Source organism: Vitis riparia, chromosome 15 (genome assembly GCF_004353265.1).
Source record: "Vitis riparia cultivar Riparia Gloire de Montpellier isolate 1030 chromosome 15, EGFV_Vit.rip_1.0, whole genome shotgun sequence".
NCBI lineage: Eukaryota > Viridiplantae > Streptophyta > Magnoliopsida > Vitales > Vitaceae > Vitis > Vitis riparia.
Genome location: NC_048445.1, coordinates 8,824,799 through 8,845,827, shown reverse-complemented (window position 1 = coordinate 8,845,827; position 21,029 = coordinate 8,824,799). Strand labels below are relative to the sequence as shown.

The window sequence follows — 21,029 nt, the reverse complement described above, 5'->3', positions numbered from 1 at the left end:
CCAATGTGGCAACATTTAATAAAAACGACAAAAATAAAAAAAATAAATAATAAATAAAGACACGCGCTTGCTGACACCTGCATTACATTTTATATGAATTATACGAGGGGAGTGAAGCTACGTAGAACTCAGAAGAAAATTTTTCTATGAAACTGTTGATTCTCCCTCTCTCCCTCTCTCTCTCTTATAAAAACCATGAAAGCCCTGCTCCCATCTCATCAACTTTCACAATCATTCAAATTATAAGAAAATGTACGGCAATACCACTTTCAACTCTGATTTCGCTCTTCTTGAATCCGTTCGCCGTTATCTTCTTGAGGATTCCGACCTTCCTCACCCATTCTCTGCCAATGCTCCGGCGGATTCCGCCACTACTCCCACCTGCACTGAAAACTGGGACAATACGCCGGTATTGGACGCTGCTGCCGCCAGTGGAGTCGTAGGGGAGGCGAAGGCAGAGACCCAGGAGGCCGCGGGGCCGGAGGAGTGGAGGAGGTACAGAGGAGTGCGGCGTAGGCCGTGGGGGAGGTACGCGGCGGAGATAAGGGATCCGGCGAAGAACGGCGCCAGAGTGTGGCTGGGGACGTACGAGACTGCGGAGGACGCCGCGCTGGCTTACGACCGAGCCGCCTTCAGGATACGCGGCTCTCGTGCGCTAGTCAATTTTCCTCAGCGGATTGGGTCTGGCGATCCAGAGCCGGTGAGAATAACCCCCAAGCGCCGCTCTCCGCAGCCGTCATTGTCGGCTGCGGCCGCACCAGCCCTCAAGCGTAGAAAGGGCGACGTGGATTCGACGGTTGAAGTAGAGGCTACAGAAAATGTAGTAGATGTGTTCCAACTGCATCGACTATGGGTGAACTCATAGTCTGAAGAAGATCAGCTAACGGATTCATTTTTTTTTTCCTTTAAATTGTGATCTGTAAAATTAAAAATAAAATAAAATAAAATAAAGGTGATGTGAATTTTTTTTAACATCAAGATTTAATGATGTTTGTTGATGTTAAGGATTATGTTATGTCTCTAAATGATAATTAAAAGTACGAAAAATATTTTGAAAATTTTTGTATAGTACATAAATACTTAATAACTTCAAAAAAAAAAAAAAAATACATAAATCGAGAAAATTAATTTTATATTTAAGTTTTCAAACACGAGATTATTTTTTAAAATAATTAACAACTAATTTTCATAATGATTTCAAAGGGGCACTTAATCTTTTGTGTGATTATATGACCTTTAATATTCATATACTTTTATATAATTATATGAATATTATATAATTAACTTATTTTCTATGAAATTATTGTATATTTATATATAATGCAAAAGTTTTTAAAATATTTTTAATTTTTTAATTATTAATTATAATACTCTAAAAAAATTATTAAAAACATTTTAAATTTTCTTAATTTTACGAACAAGTAAATTTTTTTGTACTTGGTAACTAAAATTTCATTTGTTATAATATTTAATTATTAGTGAAGATGTTTTAAAATAGTTATAAAAAAATTGTTAAATTTAGAAAATAGTTGCACAATAAATAAAATATTAAGAAATTGAAAATAGTATAAAAGTAAAAATAATATGACAAAGATTCACAAAAATACCTTCATCATATTATTTTTGTGTTTATACTATTTTTAATTTTAATCTTTTTATCATATAACTATTTTCTTAATTTAATATTTCTTTCATAATCATTTCAAAACATGATCACTATAATTACATAAAAAATTAATATTAAAATCTAACATATTTTACATATAATTTGTTATAAAAAAAATTATATTTTCTTATATATATAACAACACATTTAAAATTTTTTGATCCAAACAAAAATTAATAAAAATCTAAAATAGATTTAAGTATAAAATAAAAACCATGGTTTTAACGCTTTATGGTCATAAATTTTTTCTCCTATTCAATGTGATATCTTCCTTTATCTGAAGTTGGATCACAATCACCCCTCATTTGAGCATGACTGGTCGATATGTTACTTCAAATTTATTTTAAGGGTCTACATATAAATCATTTGATAAAGTCGTGTCTTTAGTTTCTTCATTTTCTTGATGATCTCCAAACTGTTTGAGAGTTTGAATGGGTTCTTGACGACACTGCTCTAAATCAGTAGCAGCAGCTAATGAAGCTTGACATTTGCTTTTCAAAGTTAGGAATTCTTCTTGAGTCGGCCCTTGAGAAGAGCTTGCTGAATCTTTTGAATTTGATGATCTTGGCTTTGAAATTATTTGCAAAATCTTTTGCTAACATATAAAATCATGATTGAATTTGTCCCACCATTTGATACTGAATTCTCTAGAGAGAGATAATGGAAAATGATGAGGTTGCTCTTGCTTTTTGATAATATTCATGTGAGAATCCAACGAATTCTTAATCTGGAACATAACGTAAGGAGTTTCAATTGAGAGATAGACTAAGATGAAGTCTTGCCCTTGTAGAAGTTGAATTTTTCTTGAATTTTAGGAGGAAATATGGAGTCTAGGAGACCAAAGAAAGTCCACCATTTTTGAAACCAAGTAGGAAATTTGGTATTACAGTTTCTTGAGAATTGGATGAACCAAGAATGTTGGTAGCTTTGCAAATAAAACATATTGTACCAAGCATCCATATAATCTATGTAATTATAGCTCATGGGATGGAAAAGTTAACTAAATGCCTTGCAAGTGATTGGTTTTTGATTCCAATCAGCAATGGTCATGACTCTGAGAATTTGACATTTGGAAAAAGCAATCATCTGAGGATTGTTTTTATCAGTGTTATGAGTAATCTCAACTGAATCGGTGTCAACTAAGATGAACTCATAAAATTGACGATTTTTCAAAGGATCATTAGAATTGAAGGTGACTCCTTGAGGAAAGATGTAAGGAAATTTTTTAGGGATTTCTTCATAATTGTACTCTGGCTCAATGAAAGCAATTTCTAAGGTTTTGTGTTTTTTGACATATTGCCTATTTAGAAAAGAAGAAGGGGAAAATAGTGTTGAAGTAGTGCTAGGACTAGATTGACTTTGAACAAAAATATTTTTAGAGGTTGATTTAGAAGCTTGAATAAAACTTTTTGAAGGTTGAAGATGAGGAAAATTTGGACTCAGAACTTGAAAGGAAATTGATGTTTGTAATGGAAAAGTAGGACGAATATTTGAAAAATGAAGGAAGTTGGGACCTAACGGGAGAACCCATTAGGATGGAAGAGGATCCTTACCCTGCAAAAACTCCTGAGTAAGGAAGCCAGGAAGGGAATTCAACTCTCTTTTGATAAATTCAATTTCGAAATCAAAATTTGAAAGTAAAGCTTGCCATCTTGAAAAAATTTATTTTGAAAATAAATTTTTAACATCCTTTTGTAAAATATCTTTTACAGCTTTGCAATCAATTTTTAAAAGAAATTTTTTGTTTATCAAATCACTTTGAAATTTTGAAATACATAAGACTATAGATAAAACTTTTTTTTTTTTTTTTTACAGTTGAGTAATTTATTTGAGCGCCCAGCCAGATCCCTGAATGATATTTAACTATATGCACTTGATTGTTATATTCTTACTTTAATATACCTCCATAACCTAAATTAGATGCATTTGATTCTACAGTGAGTAATGCATTGGGATGAGGGATGTTAATGCATGGTAAATGTTTGACTCTTTGTTTGATTTTTTTGACCAAATTAGTATGATGCTCAGTCCATGTAGGAACACTTTTCCTAAGTCTTTTGTATAAAGGTTCACAAATGATCCTCAAAATTTTGAAATAATCAAAAACAGAATTTAAACAACCTAAAAATCTTTGCAATTGTATTTATCTTTTATTTTATCAAGAAATTTATTAGCAAATTATATTGACCTTTGAATCGGTTTTGTTTTTCCTTGAAAAATTTCATGTCCTAAAAATCTAATCTTTGTTTGAAATAATTTTATTTTTGGAACAGAACTAGCCATTTCATTTGCTTTAATGATGTTGAAAAACTTTTTTAAATGAACAAAATGTTTTTCTAATGAATCAGAAAATACTAAACCATCATCAATGTATACAATTATGAATTGAAAACGAGAGTTAAAAATATCATTCATAATATTTTGAAATTCAGAAGTGATAGTAAAAGCAGTTTTATATCTATCTTCTTCTTTGATTTGAACCTTCCAAAATTCTGATTTCATATCAAATTTTGAATAAATTACAGCATTATGAAGCATTTTGAGTAAATCTTGCTTATTAGGAATATGGTATCTTATCCATTGTAATACTTTATTTAAAGGTTTATAATTAATGACTAATCTAGGTGCATCTCTTTTTAGCTCAGCAACATTTTGAACATAAAAAGCGGCACAACTCCAAGGAGATTTTGAGGGTTTGATTAATTTCTTTTTATTAATGAATTAATTTCTTGTTTACAATATTCTAAAAGTTTTTCATTCATTTAAATAGGTCTAGCCTTAGTGGGAATTTTGGACTCATCAAAATTTTGAATGTAAGACAAACTTATCTCGCGTTTCTTTCTGGACCAAAAAACATTTGGAAGATCAGAACAAATTTCTTTTTGAAAAAGATCTTGAATCTTTTTTATTTTCTTTTGAACTTTATTTTCTAGAAGTTGTTCTTCTGCCTTTTTATATTGAATTTTTTTTGATAGAAAATTTATATGAGCTTGTTTTCTTTGAATTAAATTTATCCTTTTATTTATTGAATCACTTCGGACTTGATGTATTTCCTTTTTAGTTAATGGATATATAAAAGGAAAAAAATATGATGTTTCCTAATATCGTAGTTTTGACACCTTCATCATTTACTTGAAAAGGGTAAAGTAATCTAATAAAAGGGGTTCCTAAGATTAAAGGTTCAGTCATATTTTGTACTAATATAAATTGAATTCTAAAACAATAATTATTTTGACATATATGAACATTTTGAAGTTTAAACTCTATCTCTAATTTTCCTTTATTTGCAGCAAAAAGTTCTTGTCCTGTTTTTTCATAATATTTAATAGGAATTAATCATTCTTGAATACAATTCATATAAGCTCCTGACTCTATTAATACTACTATTTCCATTTCAAAATCTTCAACTATGATTTTACATTTGTATACCATATTTGAAAATCTATTTTTGATATTGTATTTATAAATGATTCTATAGGGGTTTGTTTATTAGATATTATTATTCCTGGATCTTGATTATCAGATGTTTTAGCAAAATCTTGTTTATATTGTATTATATTTCTAATTTGTTCATTTTCTTGTTTTAATTGATCTATTTGCTTTTTTATTTTTTGTATTTCTTCTTTCAAGTCTTCAATAGTTATTGACTTTTGAATATTTTTGAATCTATTAAAAATTTCATCCATTGAGTATTGTGTAGGTTTAATTTCTTGAGTTTTATTTGAATTTTCTGTGAGAATTAAATTTTTTAAGTTTTGTAAATAATGTCTTTGTGTTTTATCATCTTGTATTTTGTCTATAACATAAAAAAAGTACTTGCTTATCTAATTTTGAAGATATTACATTTATTGTTTTAATTATTTTTGTTTTTTCTTTATTTTCTACTTTTGGTTTTTCAGTAATTTCTCTTGTTGTTATTTCTACCTTTGATGTTGTTGATTTTGTTGATGTTTCCTCCTCCTCTCCTGAGGAAAAAGAAACCAAAATTTGATTAATTTTTTTTTCACTTGCACTCTTCTTGATTTAAGTTTTGTTGATCTAATAATTTTTTATTATGTGGAGAATTTTCTATTACTTTTTTTGAGGTTATTGTTGCAATTCTTTCAAGGGGTTTCCTAAATTTGAAAAACCAAAGGAAAAAAGGAATAGTGATCTTAACTTGTTGCATATATTTTTCATATTGTTTTCTTAAACATTTTCTAACTTGAGGAGGAAGTGATTGAAAATAATTTCTTTTTGCAGTATTTTGAAGAGAAAAATAATTTGATTTAATCCATTCTACATCAGGAATAAAATGATTTATTTTAATATTCTTTTTTTCTAATGATATTTATGTTTAAAGGAAGTTTATCATGATTGGAGAAAATATTTTGACTCTTTATTTTATTATTTTAGTTTTTTATTCCCTTTTGTTATTTTTTGAAAATAAGAATATTTTGAATTATTTTATTATCTCAGTGTCAGCATTGATCAATATGCAATTTTTAATTAAATAGTCAAAACCACAAACTAATAAAAAAATTTCTATTCATTTTTTTCCATTTTCAACTTAATTTTAGGTATTAGTCACCCTTTATTTTGAAAAAAAAAAATTCCCTCTTAACTTAAAGGTTTAGAAAAAAAAAATGAAAAGAAAATTGGAACTTTCCTTAAAAGATATAAATTTAATTTTCAATCTCAAAAAGAAAAAAAAAATCATTTGAATGCTATTGAAAAAAAAAAATTAAAAATTAATATTTTTTATAAATTTTAAATAAATAAAAAAATTGAATATTTTATAAAACCTATTTAAAATTACTACTTTTTTTTTTTCCTTTTTTATTTTAATTTCATCAATTTTTTTTCTTCATACATACATTATCTTTATTTGTTGTCCATTTTTGTTGTGTATGTTAAAATGTTATTTTTATTACAATTTCTCTAATTAGCTTACATTTTTGTCCATTTGAGATTTTATTAAACAATTTTTTAATAATGGTTTCTGGTAACATTGGATTTGAAATTTTTAAATTTTTATTTTTAAAATTTAATTAAATAATAGCTTATTTACAACTAAACTATATAATTATATTATATCATATACCATTTAATTATCCAAATTAAGGTAGTTATATTTAACTTTATATTTATGGTCTTAGTAATGATGCCATCCTCATGTTACCATTGGTATATAATTTTTAAGTAAAAAATCTCATCATTTTTAATTTATTTTATATTTAGTTATTTAAAAAAATCCCAAAATTTATTAGAGAAATTATTAAAGTTCTAAATCGTTTAACAATGCTTTTTTAAAGTGTTTATGTAAAGGTGAATATCAAAAACAGAAAATAATTCAAAGTGTAGAGTGAGAGAAAGAGACAATGAATACTAGATTTTTAACATGGAAAACCTCCGAAGAGATAAAAAACCATGAGCCTATCACTGATTGAAAAACTCTATTATGAAGAATAAAAACTGAGTACAAAGTTTTACCTAGCTCAAGCCAACCAATTTTTCCCGGACTATTTGACTTGTACCTTCACTTTCAGCTTCTCACCTTCTTCTTTCGGACCACACTTGAAGTCCGCACCAAGCTCAATTTGGCCTATTCTTGAATCCACACAATAAGCAAATGAGTTTTTGCACAAACCCAAATAGAATGAGAGATTGAGATATGAATGAATGAATGAATCAACCCATTGATTGCTAAAAAAAATTCATTAAAAACTAGTTTGGAAAACATTAAAAGAAGTGAATTTTCTTTGCAATAAAAAACCTCAAATTAGGAAAACAAGATGAGAAAATGAAGAACACATGAAGTGATTGCTCTCTCCACGTTTTCTGCAGTCACTCTCCAGAAAAATGAGAGAAGATTGCTTTTTAAAGTGTAAAAAGAAGCCTTTAATCTAATGGTTGAGATTTGATCTAAAAAAAAATTAGTTGGATTTATCCACCCCTGCACCTGGATAGATCCAAACACAGAGGAATAAAAGTCTTGCATCAAAAACCATTTTTCTCAACTTTCTAACGCATTTAAAGATTAAAAACCGGGTTGATTCACATTCAATCACTACACACTCAGCTACATACCTCGACCTCTTAGCAAAATCTTAGTCTTCAAAGTCAAGTAGTCCAAAGAGGAATTGGGAAACCGAGTTAAGGAACACTTAGGAATTTTGTCCGGAATTGCCAACCTAGCTAAACACTCATAGTTTCTACCCCTATTACTCATATTTCTTGTTTTTTTTTTTCTTTTCAAATTTTGTTTATAAAATCTATTTTTTATTTAACTAATAATATTATCTCTAATTTTTTCTATTTGAAAAACTTAAAGTGCATTTGATAATATTTCTACTCGAAACTCTTTTTAGTACAAATGTTTTGTCTAAAAGTATTTTTAGGAGAATCATTAGAACCCATTTGGTAGTGATTCTAGAAAGTGTTTTTAACTTTTCTAACACTATAAAGTTTTTATCTTTCAAGTATTAAAAAAACTAAAAACGTTTCGTAGAATTACTGTCAAACACATTAAGAAGTGTTTTTAATCTAAAAAGTGTTTTTGAAGAAAAATTAGATGTTTTGACGAATTTTAAGAAATACTTTTAAAAATCTAAAAAATCATTTGTAGAGTTAAAAAATCACTTATAGTGTTTTCTAGAGAAACAAGTGATAGATGATTCTTCTAAAAACACTTTTAGATAAAACAATTCTACAAAAAATATTTCGAGTATAAATATTTTGAAACTCACTTTATAATTTTTTTTTTGAAATAATCACTTATTAATTAGTGTTTAACCTCGAGAATAAATATTTTCTAAATTCTTGCTTGTTATATATCATATCCATGTAAGAATGACGTTTTTATTTTATTATATATTTTTTTAATGAAAGGACAATATTTTTAATTAAGTTTGAAAATTAGAGCCGTTTGATAGTGATTTTATAAAGCATTTTTAATATTTTTAATATTTAAAATTTTTATTATTTAAGTGATAGAAATAGTAGAAATATTTTCCAAAATCACTCTTAAACGTAGTCTTATTTTATTATGGCAACCATTGTTCATTGTATCGGCATTCACCAAGATCTAATTTTAAATAAATAATTAAAAATCTTATATTACCCCACAAAATAATTTATTATTAAGCATAGATCATCTACTTAAAAAGAGCTTACTTAACTTGACTTGCCGGTTAAGCTACAAGCCTATAACTTATGATACACTCACTGCTCAAGGCTTCATCATGTACTTTTACAAAGTCAATTAAGACCTTTTGCTAAGAGTAGAAAGCTTTTTAGGCGACTTTTTTTAAAAAACAGGAATATTATTTTAAAAATATATTATTAAAATATGGTAGTAAAGGGAAATATGAGTAAAAGAAAAAACGAAAATCAGTAAATATTTTGAATATTTTATCAAAATATTAAATAATTCAAATATGTATAATTTTTTACCTAATTTTATTCATATTTAAAAGAAAAACATTTCTAACATTTTTTTCCTTTTTTTTATTATTTTCTTGAAAGGAGGGAATTATAATTCCATTTTTGTTATTTAACAATTTGATTAAGTATGGGTGATGGCATTGGCATCATATCATCGTGTCTGATGAGCTCACGCTTTAATCTTTATTTTATTATTTAGGATTTTTTTTTATAATAATTTTTTGTTATTTTTTAGAAAAGGACAATATTTTGATTATTTTATTATCCAGCTGTCGGTAATAGTCCAATGTGGCAACATTTAATAAAAACGACAAAAAAAATAAAAATAAAAAATAAATAAAGACACGCGCTTGCTGACACCTGCATTATATTTTATATGATAATACGAGGGGAGTGACGCTACGTAGAACTCAGAAGAAAATTTTTCTATGAAACTGTTGATTCTCCCTCTCTCCCTCTCTCTCTCTCTCTTATAAAAACCATGAAAGCCCTTCTCCCATCTCATCAACTTTCACAATCATTCAAATTATAAGAAAATGTACGGCAACACCACTTTCAACTCTGATTTCGCTCTTCTTGAATCCGTTCGCCGTTATCTTCTTGAGGATTCCGACCTTCCTCACCCATTCTCTGTCAATGCTCCGGCGTATTCCGCCACTACTCCCACCTTCACTGAAAACTGGGAGAATACGCCGGTATTGGACGCTGCTGCCGCCAGTGGAGTCGTAGGGGAGGTGAAGGCAGAGACCCAGGAGGCCGCGGGGCCGGAGGAGTGGAGGAGATACAGAGGAGTGCGGCGTAGGCCGTGGGGGAGGTACGCGGCGGAGATAAGGGATCCGGCGAAGAACGGCGCCAGAGTGTGGCTGGGGACGTACGAGACTGCGGAGGACGCCGCGCTGGCTTACGACCGAGCCGCCTTCAGGATACGCGGCTCTCGTGCGCTAGTCAATTTTCCTCATCGGATTGGGTCTGGCGATCCAGAGCCGGTGAGAATAACCCCCAAGCGCCGCTCTCCGCAGCCGTCATTGTCGGCTGTGGCGGCACCAGCCCTCAAGCGTAGAAAGGGAGACGTGGATTCGACGGTTGAAGTAGAGGCGGCCACAGAAAATGTAGTAGATGTGTTCCAACTGCATCAACTATGGGTGAACTCATAGTCTGAAGAAGATCAGCTAACGGACTCATTTTTTTTTTCCTTTAAATTATGATCTGTAAAATTAAAAATAAAATAAAATAAAGGTGATGTGAATTTTTTTAAAAGATTTTTTTAACATCAAGATTTAATGATGTTTGTTGATGTTAAGGATTACGTGCATGTCTCTAAATGATAATTAAAAGTATGAAAAATATTTTGAAAATTTTTATATCGTACATAAATACTTAATAACTTCACAAAAAAAATACATAGATCGAAAAAATTATTTTTTATATTTAAGTTTTCAAACATGAGATTTTAAAATAATTAACAACTAATTTTCACAATGATTTCAAAGGGGCACTTAATCTTTTGTGTGATTATGACCTTTAATATTCATATAATTTTATATAATTATATGAATATTATATAATTAACTTATTTTCTATGAATTTATTGTATATTTATATATAATGCAAAAGTTTTTAAAATATTTTTAATTTTTTAATTATTAATTATAATACTCTAAAAAAAATTCTTAAAAACATTTTAAATTTTCTTAATTTTACGAACAAGTAAATTTTTTTGTACTTGGGTGCTAAAATTTCATTTGTTATATAATATTTAATTATTAGTGAAGATGTTTTAAAATAGTTATAAAAAAATTGTTAAATTTAGAAAATAGTTACACAATAAATAAAAAATTAAGAAATTGAAAATAGTATAAAAGTAAAAATAATATGACAAAGATTTACAAAAATACCTTCATCATATTATTTTTGTGTTTATACTATTTTTAATTTTAATCTTTTTATCATATAACTATTTTCTTAATTTAATATTTCTTTCATAATCATTTCAAAACATGATCACTATAATTACATAAAAAATTAATATTAAAATATAACATATTTTACATATAATTTGTTATAAAAAAATTATATTTTCTTATATATATATATAACAACATATATCAAAAATTTTTATCCAAACAAAAATTAATAAAAATCTAAAATAGATTTAAGTATAAAATAAAAACCATGGTTTTAACGCTTTATAGTCATAAATTTTTTCTCCTATTCAATGTGATATCTTCCTTTATCTGAAGTTGGATCACAATCACCCCTCATTTGAGCATGACTGGTCGATATGTTACTTCAAATTTATTTTAAGGGTCTACATATAAATCATATGATAAAGTCGTGTCTTTGGTTTCTTCATTTTCTTGATGATCTCCAAACTGTTTGAGAGTTTGAATAGGTCCTTGACGACATTGCTCTAAATCAGTAGCAGCGGTTAATGAAGCTTGACATTTGCTTTTCAAAGTTAGGAATTCTTCTTGAGTCGGCCCTTGAGAAGAGCTTGCTGAATATTTTGAATTCGATGATCTTGGCCTTGAAATTATTTGCAAAATCTTTTGCTGACATATAAAATCATGATTGAATTTATCCCACCATTTGATACTGAATTCTCTAGAGAGAGATAATAGAAAATGATGAGGTTGCTCTTGCTTCTTGATAATATTCCATGTGAGAATCCAACGAATTCTTAATCTGGAACATAACGTAAGGAGTCTCAATTGAGAGATAGACTAAGATGAAGTCTTGCCCTTGTAGAAGTTGAATTTTTCTTGAATTTTAGGAGGAAATATGGAGTCTAGGAGACCAAAGAAAGTCCACCATTTTTGAAACCAAGTAGGAAATTTGGTATTATAGTTTCTTGAGAATTGGATGAACCAAGAATGTTGGTAGCTTTGCAAATAAAACATATTGTACCAAGCATCCATATAATCTATGTAATTGTAGCTCATGGGATGGAAAAGTTAACTAAATGCCTTGCAAGTGATTGGTTTTTTATTCCAATCAGCAATGGTCATGACTCTGAGAATTTGACATTTGGAAAAAGCAATCATCTGAGGATTGTTTTTATCAGTGTTATGAGTAATTTCAACTGAATCGGTGTCAACTAAGATGAACTCATAAAATTGACGATTTTTCAAAGGATCATTAGAATTGAAGGTGACTCCTTGAGGAAAGATGTAAGGAAATTTTTTAGGGATTTCTTTATAATTGTACTCTGGCTCAATGAAAGCAATTTCTAAGGTTTTGTGTTTTTTGACATATTGCCTAGTTAGAAAAGAAGAAGGGGAAAATAGTGTTGAAGTAGTGCTAGGACTAGATTGACTTTGAACAAAAATATTTTTAGAGGTTGATTTAGAAGCTTGAATAAAACTTTTTGAAGGTTGAAGATGAGGAAAATTTGGACTCAGAACTTGAAAGGAAATTGATCTTTGTAATGGAAAAGTAGGACGAATATTTGAAAAATGAAGGAAGTTGGGTCCTAACGGGAGAACCCATTAGGATGGAAGAGGATCCTTACCCTGCAAAAACTCCTGAGTAAGGAAGTCAGGAAGGGAATTCAACTCTCTTTTGATAAATTCAATTTCGAAATCAAAATTTGAAAGTAAAGCTTGCCATCTTGAAAAAATTTATTTTGAAAATAAATTTTTAACATCCTTTTGTAAAATATCTTTTACAGCTTTGCAATCAATTTTTAAAAGAAATTTTTTGTTTATCAAATCACTTTGAAATTTTGAAATACATAAGACTATAGATAAAACTTTTTTTTTTTTTTTTACAGTTGAGTAATTTATTTGAGCCCCCAGCTAGATCCCTGAATGATATCTAACTATATGCACTTGATTGTTATATTCTTACTTTAATATGCCTCCATAACCTAAATTAGATGCATTTGATTCTACAATGAGCAATGCATTGGGATGAGGGATGTTAATGCATGGTAAATGTTTGACTCTTTGTTTGATTTTTTTTTTTGACCAAATTAGTATGATGCTCAGTCCATGTAGGAACACTTTTCCTAAGTCTTTTGTATAAAGGTTCACAAATGATCCTCAAAATTTTGAAATAATCAGAAACATAATTTAAACAACCTAAAAATCTTTGCAATTGTATTTATCTTTTATTTTATCAAGAAATTTATTAGCAAATTATATTGACCTTTGAATCGGTTTTGTTTTTCCTTGAAAAATTTCATGTCCTAAAAATCTAATCTTTGTTTGAAATAATTTTATTTTTGGAGCAGAACTAGCCATTTCATTTGCTTTAATGATGTTGAAAAACTTTTTTAAATGAACAAAATGTTTTTCTAATGAATCAGAAAATACTAAACCATCATCAATGTATACAATTATGAATTGAAAACGAGAGATAAAAATATCATTCATAATATTTTGAAATTCAGAAGTGACAGTAAAAGCAGTTTTATATCTATCTTCTTCTTTGATTTGAACCTTCCAAAATTCTGATTTCATAACAAATTTTGAATAAATTACAGCATTATGAGTAAATCTTGCTTATTAGGAATATGGTATCTTATCCATTGTAATACTTTATTTAAAGGTTTATAATTAATGACTAATCTAGGTGCACCTCTTTTTAGCTCAACAACATTTTGAACATAAAAAGAGGCACAACTCCAAGGAGATTTTGAGGGTTTGATTAATTTCTTTTTATTAATGAATCAATTCCTTGTTTACAATATTCTAAAAGTTTTTCATTCATTTAAATGGGTCTAGCCTTAGTGGGAATTTTAGACTCATCAAAATTTTGAATGTAAGATAAACTTATCTCACGTTTCTTTTTGAACCAAAAAACATTTGGAAGATCAGAACAAATTTCTTTTTGAAAAAGATCTTGAATCTTTTTTATTTTCTTTTGAACTTTATTTTCTAGAAGTTGTTCTTCTGCCTTTTTATATTGAATTTCTTTTGATAGAAAATTTATATGAGCTTGTTTTCTTTGAATTAAATTTATCCTTTTATTTATTGAATCACTTTGGACTTGATGTATTTCCTTTTTAGTTAATGGATATATAAAAGGAAAAAATATGATGTTTCCTAATATCGTAGTTTTGACACCTTCATCATTTACTTGAAAAGGGTAAAGTAATCTAATAAAAGGGGTTCCTAAGATTAAAGGTTCAGTCATATTTTGTACTAATATAAATTGAGTTCTAAAACAATAATTATTTTGACATATATGAACATTTTGAAGTTTAAACTCTATCTCTAATTTTCCTTTATTTGCAGCAAAAAGTTCTTGTCCTGTTTTTTCATAATATTTCATAGAAATTAATCATTCTTGAATACAATTCATATAAGCTCCTGAGTCTATTAATACTACTATTTCCATTTCAAAATCTTTAACTATGATTTTTACATTTGTATACCATCTTTGAAAATCTATTTTTGATATTGTATTTATAAATGATTCTATAGGGGTTTGTTTATTAGGTATTATTATTCCTGAATCTTGATTATCAGATGTTTTAGCAAAATCTTGTTTATATTGTATTATATTTCTAATTTGTTCATTTTCTTGTTTTAATTGATCTATTTGCTTTTTTATTTTTTGTATTTCTTCTTTCAAGTCTTCAATATTTATTGGCTTTTGAATATTTTTGAATCTATTAAAAATTTCATCCATTGAGTATTGTGTAGGTTTAATTTCTTGAGTTTTATTTGAATTTTCTATGAGAATTAAATTTTTTAAGTTTTGTAAATAATGTCTTTGTGTTTTATCATCTTGTATTTTGTCTATAACATCAAAAAATACTTGCTTATCTAATTTTGAAGATATTACATTTATTGTTTTAATTATTTTTGTTTTTTTCTTTATTTTCTACTTTTGGTTTTTCAGTAATTTCTCTTGTTGTTATTTCTACCTTTGATGTTGTTGATTTTGTTGATGTTTCGTCCTCTTCTCCTGAGAAAAAAGAAACCAAAATTTGATTAAATTTTTTTTCACTTGACTCTTCTTGATATAAGTTTTGTTGATCTAATAATTTTTTATTATGTGGAGAATTTTCTATTAATTTTTTTGAGGTTATTGTTGCAATTCTTTTAAAGGGTTTCCTAAATTTGAAAAACCAAAGGAAAAAAGGAATAGTGATCTTAACTTGTTGCATATATTTTTCATATTGTTTTCTTAAACCTTTTCTAACTTGAGAAGGAAGTTATTGAAAATAACTTCTTTTTGCAGTATTTTGAGGAGAAAAATAATCTGATTTAATCCATTCTGCATCAAGAATAAAAGGATTTATTTTAATATCTTTTTTTGTAATGATATTTATGTTTAAAGGAGGTTTATCATGATTGGAGAAAATATTTGACTCAGACTCTTCTTCAAAAAGAGGAATTTCTAAAACAAAGTTTGACTTATTTTTTTAGTTGATTTTCTATTTGATTCAATTCTTCATCTAACTTTGAATTATTAAATTTTATATGATGACTAGATGATGATGCAGTTGATGATGCAAGTGATGATGCAGTTGATGAATTTGTAAATATGTTTATCTTATACGAAGAATTTTCTAAATTAGATGTAGAACTATTTGATGCAGATGCAGAACTAGCATTAGATCTAAGAGATCCGGAAGAACTAGTTCTACTTAATTTCCTTATAATATTACTCATTGTCACAAAAAATAATCACAAACTATTATATGAATAATATATAATTAACTTATTTTCTATGAAATTACTGTATATTTATATATAATGCAAAAGTTTTTAAAATATTTTTAATTTTTTAATTATTAATTATAATACTCTAAAAAAATTCTTAAAAACATTTAAATTTTTTTTTCTTAATTTTACAAACAAGTAAATTTTTTTGTACTTGGGTACTAAATTTTCGTTTGTTATAATATTTAATTATTAGTGAAGATGTTTTAAAATAGTTATAAAAAAATGTTAAATTTAGAAAATAGTTGCACAATAAATAAAAAATTAGAAATTTAAAATAGTATAAAAGTAAAAATATTTTATGACAAAGATTCACAAAAATACCTTCATCATATTATTTTTGTGTTTATACTATTTTTAATTTTAATCTTTTTATCATATAACTATTTTCTTAATTTAATAAAAAAAATTAATATTAAAATATAACATATTTTACTTATTTTATATATAATTTGTTAAAAAAATTAGATTTTCTTTTATATATTTAACAACATATTTAAAAAATTTAATCCAAAATAAATTAATAAAAAACTAAAATAGATTTAAGTATAAAATAAAAACCATGGTTTTAACACTTTATAGTCATAAATTTTTTCTCATATTCAATGTGATATCTTCCTTTATCTTAAGTTGGATCATAATCACCCCTCATTCGAGCATGATTAGGTTAATATGTTACTTCAAATTTATTTTATTTATTTTAATTCTATATAAAATTAATTAATTTAAAAAAGTTATAACTTTCTAATTAAGTGTTTGTTTAAATATATTTTTTATTTTATTTTTCAAAATTAAAAATATTTGTAACTTGCATTTAAAATATAGTAACTCTTACTTAAGATTTATGGATTTATCTTATGTTCTTAAAATTATTTTTGGAAAATTTAAGATTTAAGATAGTAAAATTTTATTCATATTTCAATTTTTAAATAATTTTTTAAAATTCATTATCTTTTAAAGATGAACATTTAAAGGTTGTTATATTTTATCAATTGGACTGCAATTTAAATATGAAAAACAATTTCAAAATTCAATTTAAGGTCTCTCTAAAAAAGACAACTTTTTTACTGTAGATATGAACACAAACGTTAACATCAAACAAACATAATTAAATCTAGATATTAAAAAATTCTTAAAAAAAGAAAACTCACATCAGCTTCGTTTTATTTTATATTTAATTTTACAGATCACGAGTTAAAGAAATAGAAAAAAAAAAAAAAAAAGGAAGTGCGACTCCGTTAGCTGATCTTCTTCATACTACGAGTTCACCCATAGTTGATGCAATTGGAACACATCTACTACATTTTCTGTAGCCGCCTCCATTTCAGCCGTCGAATCCACTTCGCCCTTTCTGCGCTTGAGGGCTGCTGCCGCCGCGGCCGACAATGACGGCTGCGGAGAGCGGCGCTTGGTGGTGATTCTCACCGGCTCTGGCTCGCCAGACCCAATCCGCAGAGGAAAATTGAGGATCGCGCGAGAGCCGCGTATCCGGAAGGCGGCTCGGTCGTAAGCCAGCGCAGCGTCCTCCGCAGTCTCGTAGGTCCCCAGCCACACTCTGGCGCCGTTCTTCGCCGGATCCCTTATCTCCGCAGCGTATTTCCCCCACGGCCTACGCCGCACTCCTCTGTACCTCCTCAACTCCTCCGGCCCCGCGGCCTCCTGGGGCTCTGCCTTCGCCTCCCCTACGACTCCACTGGCGGCAGCAGCATCCAATACCGGCGGATTCTCCCAGTTTTCAGTGAAGGTGGGAGTAGTGGCGGAATACGCCGGAGCATTGGCAGAGAATGGGTGAGGAAGGACGGAATCCTCAAGAAGATAACTGCGAACGGATTCAAGAAAAGCGACATCAGAGTCGAAAGTGGTGTGGCCGTACATTTTCTTCTTCCTAACAAATTAATCACAGGAGAGCTTGGAAAAATTTGAATGGGAGTGAAAGTCGATGGGATGGGAGGAGGGCTTTCATGATTTATGTAGGAGAAAGAGAGAAAGAGAGAGAATCTACTGGTTCATGCATTCTTCTCTAACTTCTACATACCTTCACTCCCGTCATATCATCGCACACGTATGCAAACGTCACTAAATTTATCGCACGTGTCTTCAACTTTTTTTTTGGTCGTTTTTCTTAGAAAGGCTGACGGCTCCATTCGCCAACATGGTATACTACTCGTTCAACGTTTGGTACTTCCTTTTAACATATTTTTGTTAGCATATGAATATGATTATTTAATTCTAGGTTTGAAAACGACAACCTCATTTTTTTCATTATGGCAATGGCGGTCAACTGTCAACATTGATCAATCTGCAACGTTGAATTAGTCATTGTTCATCATATATTATATTCCTCACAAATTAATTTAATGCATCTCCATTAGAGAGTACTACTTTTCATTTCTATTTTTGTTTTCAATTTCATTTTTGATTCGTTTAGTAGTTTTAAATGTCTTGAAGAGAGAAGTGATTTAATATCATATAGCTATTATTTTAAATAAAAATAAATAAATATGTAATTATTGGCATTTTAAAATATTTAGGAAAATTAAATGTATAGTAGATGGATGAATATCAATTATCATGTATTATTGGTTGTAGAAAATATATATATATATATATATATATATATATATATATATATATATATATATATATATATATATATATATATATATATATATATATATATAAAGAAATATTATATAGAATATTTTTTAAATTTATGTATCATTATAATTGGATTTCTTATCAAATAAGGAAAGTCAATTGAAATATTTCTATAAATGTTCGAGGTAATGAATGTAAAAAAAATTGTGAGAGATACATGCTTCAAAGTAGTATACACGGCGGGCTATATATAATGGATAGAAATTTGACACATAATGAGGGTGTAGGTGTAGGTGTGAGGAATTATGTTGAAACCTTATGTATCTTAAACCTTGTTAGCGTTTATGTATGATTTGTTTTAGTTTTTATGTTCTAGCCTTCACATTGACCAAATCCTTTTATGAAGTTCATAAAAGAAAAGTTGGTACGTAAGGAATCTTGACCGATTCAATAACTTTTTAGGAAACATTTAGAGTTTGTTTGGTAACTGTTTTTAAGAATAGTTTTTTGTTCTCTAGGAAAAAAAAAAAACTTTTAATGACAAAAAATATGGTATTTTTAGATAACACATTTTAGTTGTTTTATGTTATTTTCACTTATTTTTTTAGAGTTGTTTTAAAAAATAATTATACAAACATGTAAAATGATTAAAAATAAAATGCTATATATAAAAATTGATTTTAAAACATATTTAAAATATTAAAAACAGATTAAAAACATTTTAGGTTTCCAAAAATAATTTTGTACTACAAAATATTAAAGAATTATTTTCAAAAACTATTCTTAAAAATTGCTTTTTATAACTATTTTTTAAATCAGTTAACAAACAAACCCTTATGTTTTATTTTTTTTATTTAATTATTTTTTATTTTTTAAATTTTATTTTACTTTTATTGTATATACGTCAAAACAAGAAAGTAGGGACTAAAATTGCACAATACATATTTGAAAACATTTTAAACAATTCTAAAAAAAGATAGTTTTTTCTGCACCAATATTTAAAGTAGTTATCAATTGTTTTTCATAAAAAAATTTTGTTTGAGAATCAAATATGAAAAATAATTTTTTTAACTTATTTTCCATGAAATTATTATATGCTTGTATATAATATATAAGTATTTAAAATATTTTCAATTATTACTCAAGACACTATAAATAACAATTAAAAAACATATTGAATTTAATACAAAAAAAAAAACAACAACTTATTTTCTTAAAAAAAGTTAAAATTATTATTTTTTTAAAATCCATCTAATAAATTTATTAAATTAGAAAACTATTTTCTATTTACCCAAAAAACATTACTTTTGGATGATTGTTCCAATCAAGCTTAAAGAGAGTGATTTCATGAACTTTATTATACAAAATGTTAGGAATTTGAGGCTAATCCAACTTATGGTAATCACCCTAGAGGGGGGAGGTAAATAAGGTGATGGTCTCTTTTTCACAAATTTAAACTATACAAAAATAAGAGACAATTATATGCAAATATATAATAAACAAAATAAATACAATTGCATATAATTTAAAAGAGTTAGGGAAGAGAGAGTGCAAACACGAGAGTTTATAGTGGTTCGGCACTTCTTTGCCTACGTCCACTCTCCTCAACCTCCTAACCGAGTGAGGGTTCCACTATCTTGAAACTTCAACCAAGCTTCTAATCTCTTTACAATTGGATTATGGTTCCAATTCACTCTCTTGGACTTTTGGCTCCAAGCACCCTTTACACTTTTTCAAGAGATATCCCTCTCTTGAACAACTTCTCAAGTGATACTCCTCACTTGAGAAAATTCCTCACAAAAATATACAAATAATGATCTCACAAAAATCCTAGTAATATAACTTTACGCTCAAAGATACAAGAAAAACTAGAATTGAATGGTGCACTAAAGATATGCAAGTTATGAAATAATGGTGCACTCAAAAATACTCTTCCAAGGCTCAAATATAATCAAGAATGATTTGGGAAGGTTAAGCTAATGAAACAATGAAGTTTGGAGCCTTTTTATAGAAGAAAAAAAGTCATACTAGCCGTTGGGGGTTCGACCAGTCGAGTTAGGGGTCGACCGGTTGACTAGCCGTTAGGAAAAGTGACCATTGGGCCTCAACCGGACCTCGACCGGACCTCAACCGGTTGAGGTTCAACCTTGATCGGAAAGAGAAGGCCATTGGGAGATAGAGCAACTTTTGGCCTCCCTCAACCGATCGACCGGTTGAGCCATTTTTTTGGCTCAACACTCAACATTTTTCAACTTAAAACCTTTTAATACAAGTTTGAAAATCATTTAAAATAAGGTTTTAGTTGAAAACATGAAATCATCAAATTCTTAAGATATTTAAAACAATATTACTCTTGGATGATTTTAGTGCATAAATAAATAATGAAATGCATGCAAGTCCTAGTGCACCAACAACCTTACAAAGAGACCTTAAGAAGCTTTGGTCTTGAAAAACTCTTCTCTTTGATGTGGTCTTCTTCTTCATGATTTCTCCTTGGCTTGATTTGTCTTTGGATTGCTACTTTGGAAGTCGGCTTGCCTAATCACACTTAAAATATGATCATTAGTTCTAAACCTTGTTTTGTTATCATCAAAATCAAGATTAACAAAACCTTGGTTTCACACAAAATAAAATAAATTTTTTAATATATATAAAATAAAAAA

The 21,029-nt window shown here is 28.2% G+C and overlaps 3 protein-coding genes across 3 annotated transcripts; 2 read left to right on the top strand and 1 right to left on the bottom strand.

Moving 5' to 3' along the window:
* The first annotated feature begins 250 nt into the window (after positions 1-250).
* Positions 251-951, top strand: LOC117931564 (ethylene-responsive transcription factor 2-like). The gene has a single exon (XM_034852541.1). It carries the CDS (start codon positions 251-253, stop codon positions 863-865), a length of 615 nt encoding a protein of 204 aa, XP_034708432.1. The 3' UTR covers positions 866-951.
* Positions 952-9,627: 8,676 nt separating this feature from the next.
* On the top strand, positions 9,628-10,245 carry LOC117931940 (ethylene-responsive transcription factor 2-like). The gene has a single exon (XM_034853008.1). It carries the CDS (start codon positions 9,628-9,630, stop codon positions 10,243-10,245), a length of 618 nt encoding a protein of 205 aa, XP_034708899.1.
* A 6,611-nt stretch (positions 10,246-16,856) lies between these two features.
* Positions 16,857-17,698, bottom strand: LOC117932790 (ethylene-responsive transcription factor 2-like). Its single transcript, XM_034854117.1, has one exon. The coding sequence runs from the start codon at positions 17,641-17,643 to the stop codon at positions 17,026-17,028; it is 618 nt and encodes a 205-aa protein (XP_034710008.1). The 5' UTR covers positions 17,644-17,698; the 3' UTR covers positions 16,857-17,025.
* Positions 17,699-21,029: the final 3,331 nt, after the last annotated feature.

Bases quoted from the DNA above. Each gene is read 5' to 3' on its own strand.
- LOC117931940 (XM_034853008.1), top strand. From the start codon at position 9,628: ATGTACGGCAACACCACTTTCAACTCTGATTTCGCTCTTCTTGAATCC.
- LOC117932790 (XM_034854117.1), bottom strand. From the start codon at position 17,643: ATGTACGGCCACACCACTTTCGACTCTGATGTCGCTTTTCTTGAATCC.
- LOC117931564 (XM_034852541.1), top strand. From the start codon at position 251: ATGTACGGCAATACCACTTTCAACTCTGATTTCGCTCTTCTTGAATCC.